The 12,290-nt window shown below is 41.1% G+C and overlaps 1 protein-coding gene across 6 annotated transcripts in view; it reads left to right on the forward strand.

Annotated features, from left to right (window-relative positions):
• Nucleotides 1-7,839, forward strand: part of KIAA0586 (KIAA0586 ortholog) — a 76,575-nt gene extending 68,736 nt beyond the window's left edge. For 4 of the 6 annotated variants that reach the window (XM_061998088.1, XM_061998089.1, XM_061998090.1 and 1 more), the window contains 2 exons: nucleotides 2,320-2,385; nucleotides 7,193-7,839. In XM_061998088.1, coding sequence (XP_061854072.1) covers nucleotides 2,320-2,385; nucleotides 7,193-7,335 — 209 coding nt within the window. In that variant the 3' untranslated portion in view covers nucleotides 7,336-7,839. Of the gene's footprint in view, nucleotides 1-350; nucleotides 518-2,319; nucleotides 2,386-7,192 lie in introns of those variants that run through there. The other 2 variants (XM_061998091.1, XM_061998092.1) reach the window with 2 other exon arrangements.
• Nucleotides 7,840-12,290: the final 4,451 nt, after the last annotated feature.

The following is a 12,290-nucleotide window of genomic DNA, read 5'->3' on the forward strand; positions in this document are numbered from 1 at the left end:
GTTAATAAGATCCCCCCTCAGTCTCCTCTTTTTTAGACTAAACAGCCCCAGTTCCTGCAGCCTTTCCAGTTGTTCCAGTCCCCTGATCATCTTGGTGGCCCTGTGCTGGACTCTCTCCAGCAGTTCCCTGTCCCTTTTGAGCTGAGGAGCCCAGAACTGGACACAGGACTCCAGATGAGGCCTCACCAGGGCAGAGTAGAGAGGGAGAAGAACCTCCCTTGGACTGCTGCCCACACGCTTCTTGATGCATCCCAGGATGCCATTGGCCTTGGGACCAATGCAATTTTTTAATTATCACTTCTCAGATTCTCCTGAGCCCATCAGCTGTTTACTTAAGTTGTCTCTTGTAGGTTTAGAGATTCCTCCACCCCCCAGCCCTTGCACAAGACACGCATTTTCCTGGTGTTTTTCGAAGACTCTGGACCAGTATTGAACCAACTCTTCCTTTCTCACATTGAAACAAAAGCTGCTGCTTCAAAGCATACCGCAGATCCTTCATCTCAGTTCTCCTCAAGAAAATGGTTGCAGTCAAGAAACAACAGTGTTTACGAGTTAAGAAAACATTATTTGTTTCTAGACAAAAAGTCACAGGCGTCTGCATGAAAAAATTAAATTGACTTTTAATATTTCTTCTTAGTATTTATAATTATTTTAGTTATTTGGAACGACCATTAAACATCTTTTGGAAGTGATTTGCTGGGAAACAACAGTAAAAGTTGTGGCCAGGGAGTGAACTTGTTAAGCAGTGAGATATTCTACAGAGCAAAATATGCCAGATGTAAAGGAGCAGAGTAGATTTTAGGCACTGAAAGGAAATGTTTATTTAGCAAACTCTGTAATCTCCTTCCTAGATGTTTTTGGAGCTGCTTTCTGTCTGCCTTTCCTTACCGGTCTCCATGTTAGGCTTTTGGAAAATCTGGTTCTAGTTCATTTTATGTATCTCTAGTTTTTGTTCTGTTTAGTGTTGCTATTGGTAGGAATGCAGCATGTTTTGGAAAACCACTGAACCTTGAACTCAGCCTCGAGAGGAGGAAAGAAATCGTTTTCAAATATTCTGCTTTGAAAAATGTGTTAGCTGCTCAGCCCATGTCCCACCCTCCTTTACTGGCTCGGGATCTGAATTTGTTTTCTTTTCAGAAATATTTACAGCTAGGATATACATTAGGGCTTAAACAAACAAACAAAATAAGAAGACTGCGTGTGTGTGCATGTTTATCCTCTGTGTGCGTGTATGCAGTGTTTCTGTAAGTACATTACACCCTGGGAAGGTGGAATTTGCCAAGTTTAGGTCAAAGCTTGAATTGAACTCCTACCATACAGTTTTCTGTCTCCGATGGTGTCTGTGGCCCACTTATGGAGGTTTACGAGTTGGCTGAAGCCTTTGAGATTGAAACTGTTTTTTCAGCTCAAGCAGTAGACTCATGCTTTTAAATCCAGACATTTTTTGGCTCAAGGCCTACAGATGTCAGCCCGTTTCTTTAAAACAACCAAAGTGTTTTAATTGTAAATCTGTCCCTTTCATGTGACTCAGCCCTAGAAACCTGGTCAAAGTTTGCCTAGAAATCTTTTTCTGTTTGTCATGAAACTGGCTGAGTTAGGGGCAGTCTGGTTTTGAGTTGTGAAAACAGAACTGCATGCATTCACAGAGCATCTCGTTCTTGCTTTCTGGTTTTGTGTCCCAGGGGCCTTGGGCTTAGCAGAGCATTTACTCAATGAGAAGAGAGTCCCTGCCTAAAAAGCACAAATGCTTTAGTATTTTTGCTTTGTTTCTGGCAGAGAAAGGATATCTTCTCCACAATTACATCACTATGCATATGGGTTTAAGGTGACCAAGGCTAGAAAAGTGGAGGAGATGTAATTTCCCAGTGAATGGAGAATAATAATTTTATGTGGATTGGGTTATTTGAGAAACTGTTGATGGCCCTGCTTATTCCTTGAGGATGTTGTATTCTTTACCATCTCAAGTTCACGTGACTAGTTCCTTACCATACCCGTTTTTTAACTATATAAGCCTTTCAGTTCCAGAAGCATTATGTAGCCAGTGTGCAGGGTCTAGCTGGACATCAGTCTGAGCTGGAAATACAGTCTATAATTATGATTAGTAACACAAGTGACATTGCAGGGTATTTTTTCCTTGCAGTGTACACTTCAAAACTACTTACACTGAAAATGGATGTTTCTTATCAGCATGCATTAGGCCAGCAAATCTGGAATAATATTGATTTTGCCAAAAATGCTGCTTCTTGGGTTTCTATACTTGGTAACTTGCCTGTACAACCAAGCAGGCAAATGAGTGAGTTTTTCTTTGGTGCGATACAGATATCCACAGAGACATGGACTGGACACACACTGGCAAAGAAAGGTCTCTCACATCTTTACTTACTGGTAAGAGAAGCAAATGAAATATTTGTACTGATGGTGGTTCTGCTACCTTTGGGCTTGTAGATATTTTTCTACTTTACAGTCATTACTCTAAAGAATTGCCAACAACTCTGCTAATGGCCTCTGTAGTCATAGCCTAGATATAAATATTTGTAGGGAAAAAGTGACCTGGGGGAATGACACAGGAAAAATAAAAAGGCACTTTCATTGAAGAATTTAAGATGTTGAGTTACAAATCTGCAGGTGCTGTGCTCTCCTCAGTGCACTGAACACTTGAGATAATGCCATCTGGAGGAAGTTATTTGTTGTGACAGGACAGCGTTTTGGACTTTGAAGTCAGTAATAAACAAAGTGAAGCAGCTGGAATCTGGCAGAAGAAACAAGCCATTCATATTAACCCATGCTATTGAAGGAATGAGAGCACTGCACTGGAGTTGTTTTTATATAGGCTTGGGAGTTTATTCTTGCTCTAGAAGTTTGCTGCTTTGGTTATTATGTTGGAGAGTAGAGGGAGGGGGTGATGGTTGTTTTTAGGTTTTAGGAAGTAGTATGCAGGTAATTACAGTAATTATGGTTCCAATTTTCTACTGCAACAATAACCTAGGCACTGATCCTTCAAACCCCTCCCAGTTTACTGCCTTGAAGATAGCTCTTTTCACTTACAAGATATGGGCCTGGTTTACCTCCCGACAGATAAAAATAGAAGTTTCATTTAATGTGTGAACACTGACTTGAAGGAGTTAAAGCTCGTGGTTTTTCCTTGGCTTTAAAGTCAGACTTGTTTAGTCTTTTTATTTTGCCAAATAGAAAAATTTAAAATGAAAGATTTAAACTTTTTTCTTTGTTCTTATTGTTGCCATATGGTATTAGTGACCAAACCTCCCTTCGGTGTGTTTAATTCCTTTTCCATTTGGCGTACGTTCACACTATAGTTGTGTGCAGCATACTCTCTGTGTGACGGTACCTCTTAGAGAAAAACTCCCTTCACAGGTCACCGGATGGTTGACACACCATTAATTTTTATGTTTCACTTAAACAAAAGTCTGGAAATTTAGTACTGTACATGAATTTGTTATAGATTGCCAAGAGCAGGAAAAATCTCTAATCTGAAATCTTGACCTTTTCCATCAGTGGGTCACCAAGATGTTTTCAGTCACTGTTGAGTTTCTACCAGTCAGGGACCCTTACACACTGATTAAGAGTGTCAGCTCTCACAGTTTATATGAATGTATTCTATTAGACAGTGACAATGAATTTGTAGAACTGGAGGTCACCTCAGGTCACATGTTCCGTTTATTGGATTTTAACAAGGAAAATTTTTATAAATACATCTAAGTACATGATTACAAAATTGTACTGAGTACTTCCAGAGCCTCTAAAGAGAGGAAAAAAGCTGTGAGGATTACTTGCCTTCCTGCCTCCACAGCTTTGTAAATGGAGGAATTTTCCATTCCATTTTTATGGCATATCAGATGATTATAAGCACCATTGAAATTTGCATATTTGTGGCAGTGAAGAGCTCAAGGTTTAAGAGGAAACCACCTTAGTATTGGTTATGAGCTGTTCTCTGATGCAGGGAAGAAATAAAATGGGATATCATGTTGTTAAAGAAGGATCTGGCCAGGGGCTATACAAGTGCTGTCACTGGTGTGCAGCAAAAAGCAGATACAGACAGCAGTAAATATGTATGTCTAAAAGCATATACCCGAGCAGGAACACAAGCATTCTGTGTGGTTTGGTTTATGTATTTGTATTGCACACACCCATCCCTGTATGTATGTATGAATGTGCTTTGTGCATGTGTGTGCATGAGGCTGGATTAAGAGAGAGGTGATAATGGTAAAGCACATGTGAGTGTAAGTTAGTAGTTGTATCTTTGGACCAAAGCAGAGTTTCAGGACTTGCAGCTTTCTACCCTAGAATGTTAACAGTCATGGAGCACAATCTCCCATGTAGCTGAAATGGGCTATCTATAGGGTTTTTTACAGTTAAAGTGCTGAAAATCCAGGTTCTGTATTTTCTTTGTATATCTAACAAAGTTAAAGACTTCAGATTTCTGGCTTGAAAAAAATGAAAATGTTTACTTTGTGTACCTTTAAGCTTATCTCTAAGAGTATCTCGATAGACTCAGGACCTGGTAACTTTTCTGTTGAGCAGGTACATGGAGTTATTCTTTTCATTTTTCTGTTCTTTTAGCATTTTATGTCTATTATAAAATGGAACTAGAGTATGTGTGTAAAATATGTTAGAGTACATGTTGGGAAGAATGTAGACTAATATGACACGTTCTTTCAGCACCCCAGATCAAATACTTGAGAAGTTACTGCAGAGCTTTGGGAGAAAAGAAAATTCTCTTTCGTCCTCCACCCCTCCTTTTGGTTTTTTTTCTTTCCCCTTTGTTTGTTTGGGGTTTTTTTCCCCCTTCATTTGGTTTTGTTTGTTTGTTTTTTCTTTTTTCTTCCTAATTTTTCCATCTTAGTTTTAGTTGTTTAGATTTTTTCTTTTATTTTTCTTTTTTTCTTCTGTTTTTTCATTTTTCCTTTTTCTTCCTCTTCTTTTGCTTCTGCCTTTCTCCTGCCTGTCTTCTCTTTTCCAACCTGAAAGCAGCTGTAGAAACGGTGACATCACGGAATGTGATGTGAGTGTGGAAATTATTAGCAAAGTCAAGCTCTGAAACCATCAAACTCCATATAGTGTTGGAGAGTTGCTTCAGTGTCTAGGATGATTTGCAAAGTTTCCTTGGGCATTACACATTCATGTCTTTCCTGTGTGTCAGCTTCACGTCTAACCAAATAATCACTTTGCTTTTCTTCAGTTCCTCTTGTGAATAATCTATTTTTGTCACACAGACACGGCTACAGACTAAGCTCATGGAAAGATTTCTGGAAAATCAAAACTCATCTGTTGCTTGCACATCTTTGTGGTGTTACCATAAATGTGTTTCTGAATCATGTCCAAGAGATGTAGAATTTCTTATGTCTTGTCACTGCTTATGTGTTCGCTTTGCTCAAGCCCATGCCAACCCAAACGCTGGCAGCTGTGCTTTGCAGAGGGATTCGGGCTGGGAGTGACAAAAGCTGTTCAACTAGTGAGGATACTCTAGTGAAACCATGGACAGTGCTTATTGCACAGCGCATGAGCAGATGTAGTGGGCAGGTGATGTGTTGATTCACTGGGAACACAACAATGCTCTCGTGCTCTTGCTGCCTCTCCAGATCCTTGCCTTCCTGAGGGGCAGGAGGCTTGGCTGGCCCAGGCTTCTCCATGAAGCTGTCTTTGGCTTTACTGTCTTTGGCCTCCTTCATGTTTGACTTCCTAGGCTGTTGGCTGCTGTTCTAGCATAAAAAACACCAGATGGAATTTCTGTTGTTTTAATTAGCCATTTGAACCATGCTTTGCTACAAGTCAGATGAAAGCAGATTATTGCTGCAGTGATATAGCAGATAATTAACTGGGGGTGAAAGAAAGCCTATCTTCTTGGTTTTAGTGGGGAAGTAGTGGTTAATTGCCTAGTCTTTTACAGAGGGAGAATTGTTATAGCTTATTGAAATATGAACAAACTCAGAGACCCTTTACTGTTGTACACAGACCTATGTTTGTTTTACTTGTAGCTCCTGTACTTAAAATAAATGTCTCAGGAACAACTGAAATCTCAAAATGCTCTTTCTGTAGTTTTGTGAATGTTGTGCCATTGACCCAATGCCATTTCCCCTGTCCTTCATTCTGTGTCTGCAGACTGATTCATGTCTCGCTCTCCCTGCTCCATGAATTGATTCGTCTTATCTCTTTCCTCTGGCTAAATATAGAATATCTTGCCCATGTCCCTTCTCCCTTCCCATCTCTGGTATCTGGCTACAGGTTGTTTTCTCCCCATACAGTGGTTCCCAGACAGGACTTTTCAGCACTGCAGTGATCTCTCACAGCTGCTCAGCAGCCCAGGCTGATGGAAGCTCTGTGAGATGTGTCCCTCTCCCTTGCAGGGGCCGCTGGCATGATGATGCTTCGACTGTGCAGGAGCTTGTCCCTCTCCCAGAATATCCCACATTTTGCAGGGTCAGATCACAAGGATGGGAAGTGGCAAGGTGCCATGTCAGGCTGGCTGGAAGATGAATGTGGCTTGTAAAGTCACATCTCCAGCAGGCAGTCTGTGTACATTTTCTCTGGAGTCTATCAGAGGATGAAAGAAGGGAGATAAACCACAAAGGAGTAGCAAGAAGGGCCCTTAATGAGTTAGGGAAGTGGATTGGAGATAGGGAAGAGCTATAAATGAATTCTCACTTATGTTTTGAGCAGCTGAAGCATTGGTAGGGTATTTTTCTCCATAGTACTTGTAGCCAGTGGCTTCACCTTGGATTGCTTTGCTTTTTATGATTGTGTATGGATATGTAATCTGGAACAACCTGAACGTTTTCTAAGGGTTTGATGCAAACAGACATACACATATAGATGGAATTCAGAAATACTGTTAGTACATACAGATCTCATTTATTTTCTGTGGAAACACTGGTACACATACTTGAAATGACTGTGGGCTAGTGGAGATTGTATATGTGTGTGTGTGTGTGGTGTATCTGTGTGTAAATACAACCCAGTCTATACATGCACAGAAATTCATCCCTTTGTTACCTGGTGAAGAGAACTCTGATGGGTAAAACAGCACTCTCTGCAATGCTTCAAAACTGTGGACAGTAAAGGTATCTGTGTCTTTGTATTTCCACAGAGTGATGCCACGTGGAGCTAACTTCAGGTCACTTGTTTGTCATAGACAGCAAATAATGTGGTTTGTTCTGCTTTATCCTTTTCTTCTTAGGAGAGGATGCTGCCTCACGTTTAAATTCACACGTTTCTGCAGCGAAGGTGTCAGTGAAGCTGCCTTCCATGAGCACAGACAACCAAGCAGAAAGTATGAGTAGTGTTCTTGATACGGACTCTTCAGGGACAAATACATTTTAAAGCTCACAGCTTTGTATGGCAGTGGCTGTCTGAAGACTTTTGTCATTGTCTGCCTAGAGTGATAGTCTTTGTGTTTCAACAAAATACCAGCCTTTCAGTACTGTTTATTTTCTTCAATTTTTGTTATAATTTTGTTATAATTTTATATTTAGGCAACGATTTTGTTTGTGAATATATCAAATATTTTTAAGCAAATAAAACACAGTTCTTTTGGAGGCTCTTTAAATCTTTCTTGCATGTATAGATGAACATGTGAAGGTGATGGCAAAGGTCTGTCTCACCAATGGAGAAAAGTGCTTGGCTCAATGGTGTCAATATTGACAAAAATGTTGTTCCAAAAGGAAATCTATTTGAAACCAAAGTTTGCAAGAAAATCGTGTTTCTAGGTATCTTCAGAGCTTGTTCATCCCTTAGAAAACTGCTGTCACAGGACAGTAATTCAAAATTGTATGTGAAAGAGACCATTTCACTTTGTATTGTTGTTATGAGGAATTTTTATTGGACAATTACAAGAATTTTCCAGCATTTTAATGTTTGTGTTTGTATTGTTATTATGAAGGATTTTTATTTGAGAATTACAGGATTTTTTCAGCATTTTAAAGTTTGTTTCCTTAAACATTTCTTCCTATCTTGAAACACGGCTGAAGGAGAGATTGTGTGTGCTTGTTTGCATGTTTGTTTGCTTTTTAAAATGTAAATTTTCCTGCTTATTAGACAGAGCTGGATGCTGTAGTCTCAACTTTTCAGAAGCCTGATAGTCTCTAGTCACCCTCTGAGGAACTGCTCCATTTTTTATTGGCTCAGTCAGGACAATGTGGTGGATCCAGCAGTGGCTGGGGAGGAAGGTAAGATCCTGCCCCAAGCAGCAGCCAAGCAAAATAAAAAAAGAGGAATTCAGACACATTCCAGTAGGAAAACTAGGAGAGGAGCTCTTCTGCCAGCATGGCAAGCAAAGCTTTTGCTCTGTTCCTCACCCAGTCTGAGCTTCTCATGGGATATCTGAGGAAAAGAGGAGACACAAATATTTAAAAGGTATATATCAAGAGAATGGGGCAGCATTTTTTTTCTGTAGTCTTCAGTGACAGGACAAGGGGTAACAGACAAAAGCTGGAACACAAAAAGTGTTAAACACAAGGAAAAGCTGATTTGCTGTTGAGGTGAGGGAGCCCTGGTACAGGCTGCCCAGGGAGGGTGTGGACGCTCCTTCTCAGTAGGTTTCTAAACCCACCTGGACATGTTCCTGTGCTCCCTAATGGAGGGGAACTTGCTTTAGCAGGGGGTTGAGCTGGATGATATCTAAAAGTGCCTTCCAACCCCCACCATTCTATGATACTGTGGCACTTTGAAAGACGAGACATGACGCCATCTCTCAAAAGCTAGGATAAAATATTCCTTTTTGGTTGACTTGTACTTTGTTGTAACACCAGAGCTTATAACTTCATCTGCACAGCTTCACTGCAGCATTTCATGAGAGGCATTTTGCTGTTGCAGATACTCACAACCGTGAACGGTTACCATTACTCTTATTTTATGGAGCTTGCACTGATTTCATCTCTCTGTAATAGAGAAAGATTACAAGTTCCCTTTGGTTTTATTTTGATCTCATTGAACACAAGGTTCAATTTGCTGCAGAATCTGCAAGGGTGAGTGGAGAAAGGGAGAGCTTCAACCATTCAAGATCAGTAATATCTAGAGAATTTAGCTTTCAGGTACCTCTTTAGCATGTTACAGAGCTTATTTCTTGTCTGTCGTGGGAGACATGTAAATAGCAGATTTAGGTGAGGGGCAAAAGCATGGCAGGCTTTAGGAAAAATGCAACATCACTTGAGAAACAGAAAAGATACAAATGACACGGCATTTCTGGGTGCTGGTTTCCAGCATATGATACCAGATATGTTACCTCCTGCAGTAAAGCTGCTTCTAGACATTCTAACACTGTGACAAGCCACCAGGAGCAGAGGAGAGTATCTATGAGGTTGATGCTGCTGTCTATGGAACTGTGCTGCAAATCAGACCATTGACATGATCAATGCTTTAAGAAACATCAGCCATTTTTGGCAAGGTGGAAATATTCTTTTACCCTACAGCAGAGCATCAAGTGGCTGCACTGGAATGACTGACAGGATTGTGAAATGCAATGGGGAAGGCAAAAGCTTCTTAAACCAGCCTTCCTGCAAGAGAAAACCTTCATGAAACTGTGTTCCAATTGCAGTTTCAATCTTCTAGGTTTTTTTTTTTAAAACAATGCTAATATATAATTGAGGTCCTCTTTGTTGCAGTGTAAAAAGCAAATGAGCCGTACTGCTCTTGCACCCTGAGCTGTAGGCCTGGATCTGGGCTGTGCTTTGCTAAACAAAGTACTGTAGTAGAATTGAGAACATGCAGAGAGCTGACTGACTGAGGATGAGACAGGCAACAGCACATGGGTACACAGACAAGGAGAGTGCACAGGAAAAGGTGAGACATCCCTGGCTGGTGGGAGAAGTGGTTCATCTCATCATAGCAGGAAAATAATTGTGTCAGGTTATATTGTCTGCAGTGCTGTGCATCTCACATCTTGCTCTAATTATCTTCTTTTTTCCCCCCCTCTTCTTGGCAGCAGATGCATTTAAGTGAAAGGTGTTGCCATTGACTGACTCCTGAAGAAATGAGCTGTGTTTTTAGGAAAGTATCTCAGAAGATGCCTAGTACAGACTATTTTCAGTCAGTTTTGAGCTCCCCATAGAGTTCTCTCCCGATGTGACTGACCTTTTTGGAAGCTCCTGAGTTCCTGGCACTGTGCTTCAAAGGTCTGCTGCTGGTGGGGATTACACTGTGGCAGGGGGATGTGCTAATACTTCATCCCCACTGCAACCTCCCCTCTTCCCAGTCAAAGAGCATTTTGCAGAGTTGAAGAAAGTGCAAACTATTTGCTTTTCCTTCCTCAAAGCTTCCACAAAGTGTGTCCTGCCACATAAACATAAGGGGACCTCTGTAAGTCTGGCACCCTGTGCATAGATTATATTGCAAGGATTTATATTCCTGGGAAAAGCTAAAGGCTGGGAGGGTGCGTGGAGTGTGTTTTGCTTTGGTTTTAATCAAGGTCTCCGTTTTTCTTTTGAAATGGAAAAAAGAAGAATCTTCTAGAAATGTATCTATTTCTTACTTTTGGATTCAGTCTTGTATTTCATATTCCTGTAAATAGTTTCCTGGAGTTTGAAATGGTAAGCACATGTTCTATGAACACAGCCAAGCCGTGATAAGGAATTTGTCTGCCTGCCTCTCCAAGTCCCATTTTGTTTCTACAGCTTTTATGATTGAAAATGCACATTTCTCATGAGCACTCATGGAACTGAAACAGCATGATTTGCAAGCCTGCTAAATGGATTTCTTCCAAGCAAGTCATTGGGGTATGTCATCAAAGCTTAACAGCATCAAATAGAATTCCATCCAGGGAAAGTATTAAAAAAACCCACCTCTACACAGCTATATTTTTTCAGTTAATTCTCAGCAGCAGAGAGATTTGAGGGTAGAGGGGTGTTATTGGATTTCAGGGCTACAGTGTGGAAACCAAAACCCTGGCTTTATTTTTTGGTTTGACTCAATTCCTGGTGAAGCTTGCTCATGTCTTCCGTTAGGAAAGCACTGGAACGAGGGCAATTTGTTCATGGTTTGGCCTTGCAGTGTAGTAAAGTGCAGAACTGAAATGTCAGAAGTGTTTATATTTGCAGAGCATCTTTTTCTGACTTTGAGAAGTAAAATCTGGCAGTTTGGAAGTGAGATGTTGAAAATCCAGAGTTGAGTTGGTTTTTGTCTCCTCCTCATCCCCTCCCTGAAGATGGTGAGAGTGGATCTACTGAGACCATTCTTGGTGCAGGTAGAGATCTCTGCTTCCAGGCCAGCACAGCCTCTTGGGTCAGGTCCCAAGCCATAACCTAGGAGGTAGTTTGCTTGATGTCAATTGTCACCCTTCCCCCATTCAGCTGAGTTTCTTGGTTTTTAGTACAGGAAGCAGAAAAGTCCATGTGCACGCTTAATCTTATCTGAATTGTGGGATATTGGATAAAGTAAGTTTTCTGTTATTCTTCTTCACCTTCCTAGCCCAGAGATGGAAGTTGTCAAAATTAGCTGCTAAAATCATCTGCTAACCTCCCAAGGTTAGGGATAGCAGGATAGCATTTCTGTCCTGGCTGGGTGAAGATGTATGTGCCAGCCTCCTCCCTGTGAATTAAGGATGCAGATGTTTAAAATTACACATGTGCAAAAATTTTCTGGATCTCAGTCTGAAATGTAGCCATTGAAGAGCTGGAACCCTGCCTGTGTTTAACAGCTCACTGTTAACACTCAACATGAGTTTAAGACAGAAAAGCAAGAGGATTGCTGCAGCCTACAGAATTGATATGACATAGGAAGTTCAAACTTTCTATAGATGTGTTCCTGTGGAGCTCTCTTCTTTTTCTTTTCCACCCCTTCTTCTCCTGCACTCCTTATTTAAAAGTTGTCTCTAAAAATTGATTGTTCTGATTGTTTGCAGATGCCTCCCCCAGTGTTCCAGGACTCAAGTGTGATTTTGCTTCTTTGGTCCTGCAGATGTCTCAAGAGGGACAGAGAACTGCTGGAGAGAGTCCAGTGCAGAGCCAAGATGATCAGGAGACTGGAACATCTTGCTTATGAGGAAAGGCTGTGGGAACTGGGGCTGTTTAGTCTGGAGGAGACTGAGGGGCGATCTCATTAATATCTACAAGTATCTAAATGGTGGGTGTCAGGAGGTCAGAGCATCACTTTTTTCTGTTGTAGCTAGCAACAGGACAAGGGGTAATGGAAAGAAGCTGGAACGCAAAAAGTTCCATTTAAACATAAGAAAAACCTATTTCACTGCTGAGGTGAGGGAGCCCTGGCACAGGCTGCCCAGGGAGGGTGTGGAGTCTCCTTCCTTGGAGGTCTTCAAAACCCACCTGGACATGTTCCTGTGTGAC

This window comes from Colius striatus, chromosome 6 (genome assembly GCF_028858725.1).
Source record: "Colius striatus isolate bColStr4 chromosome 6, bColStr4.1.hap1, whole genome shotgun sequence".
In the NCBI taxonomy this organism is placed as follows: Eukaryota; Metazoa; Chordata; class Aves; order Coliiformes; family Coliidae; genus Colius; species Colius striatus.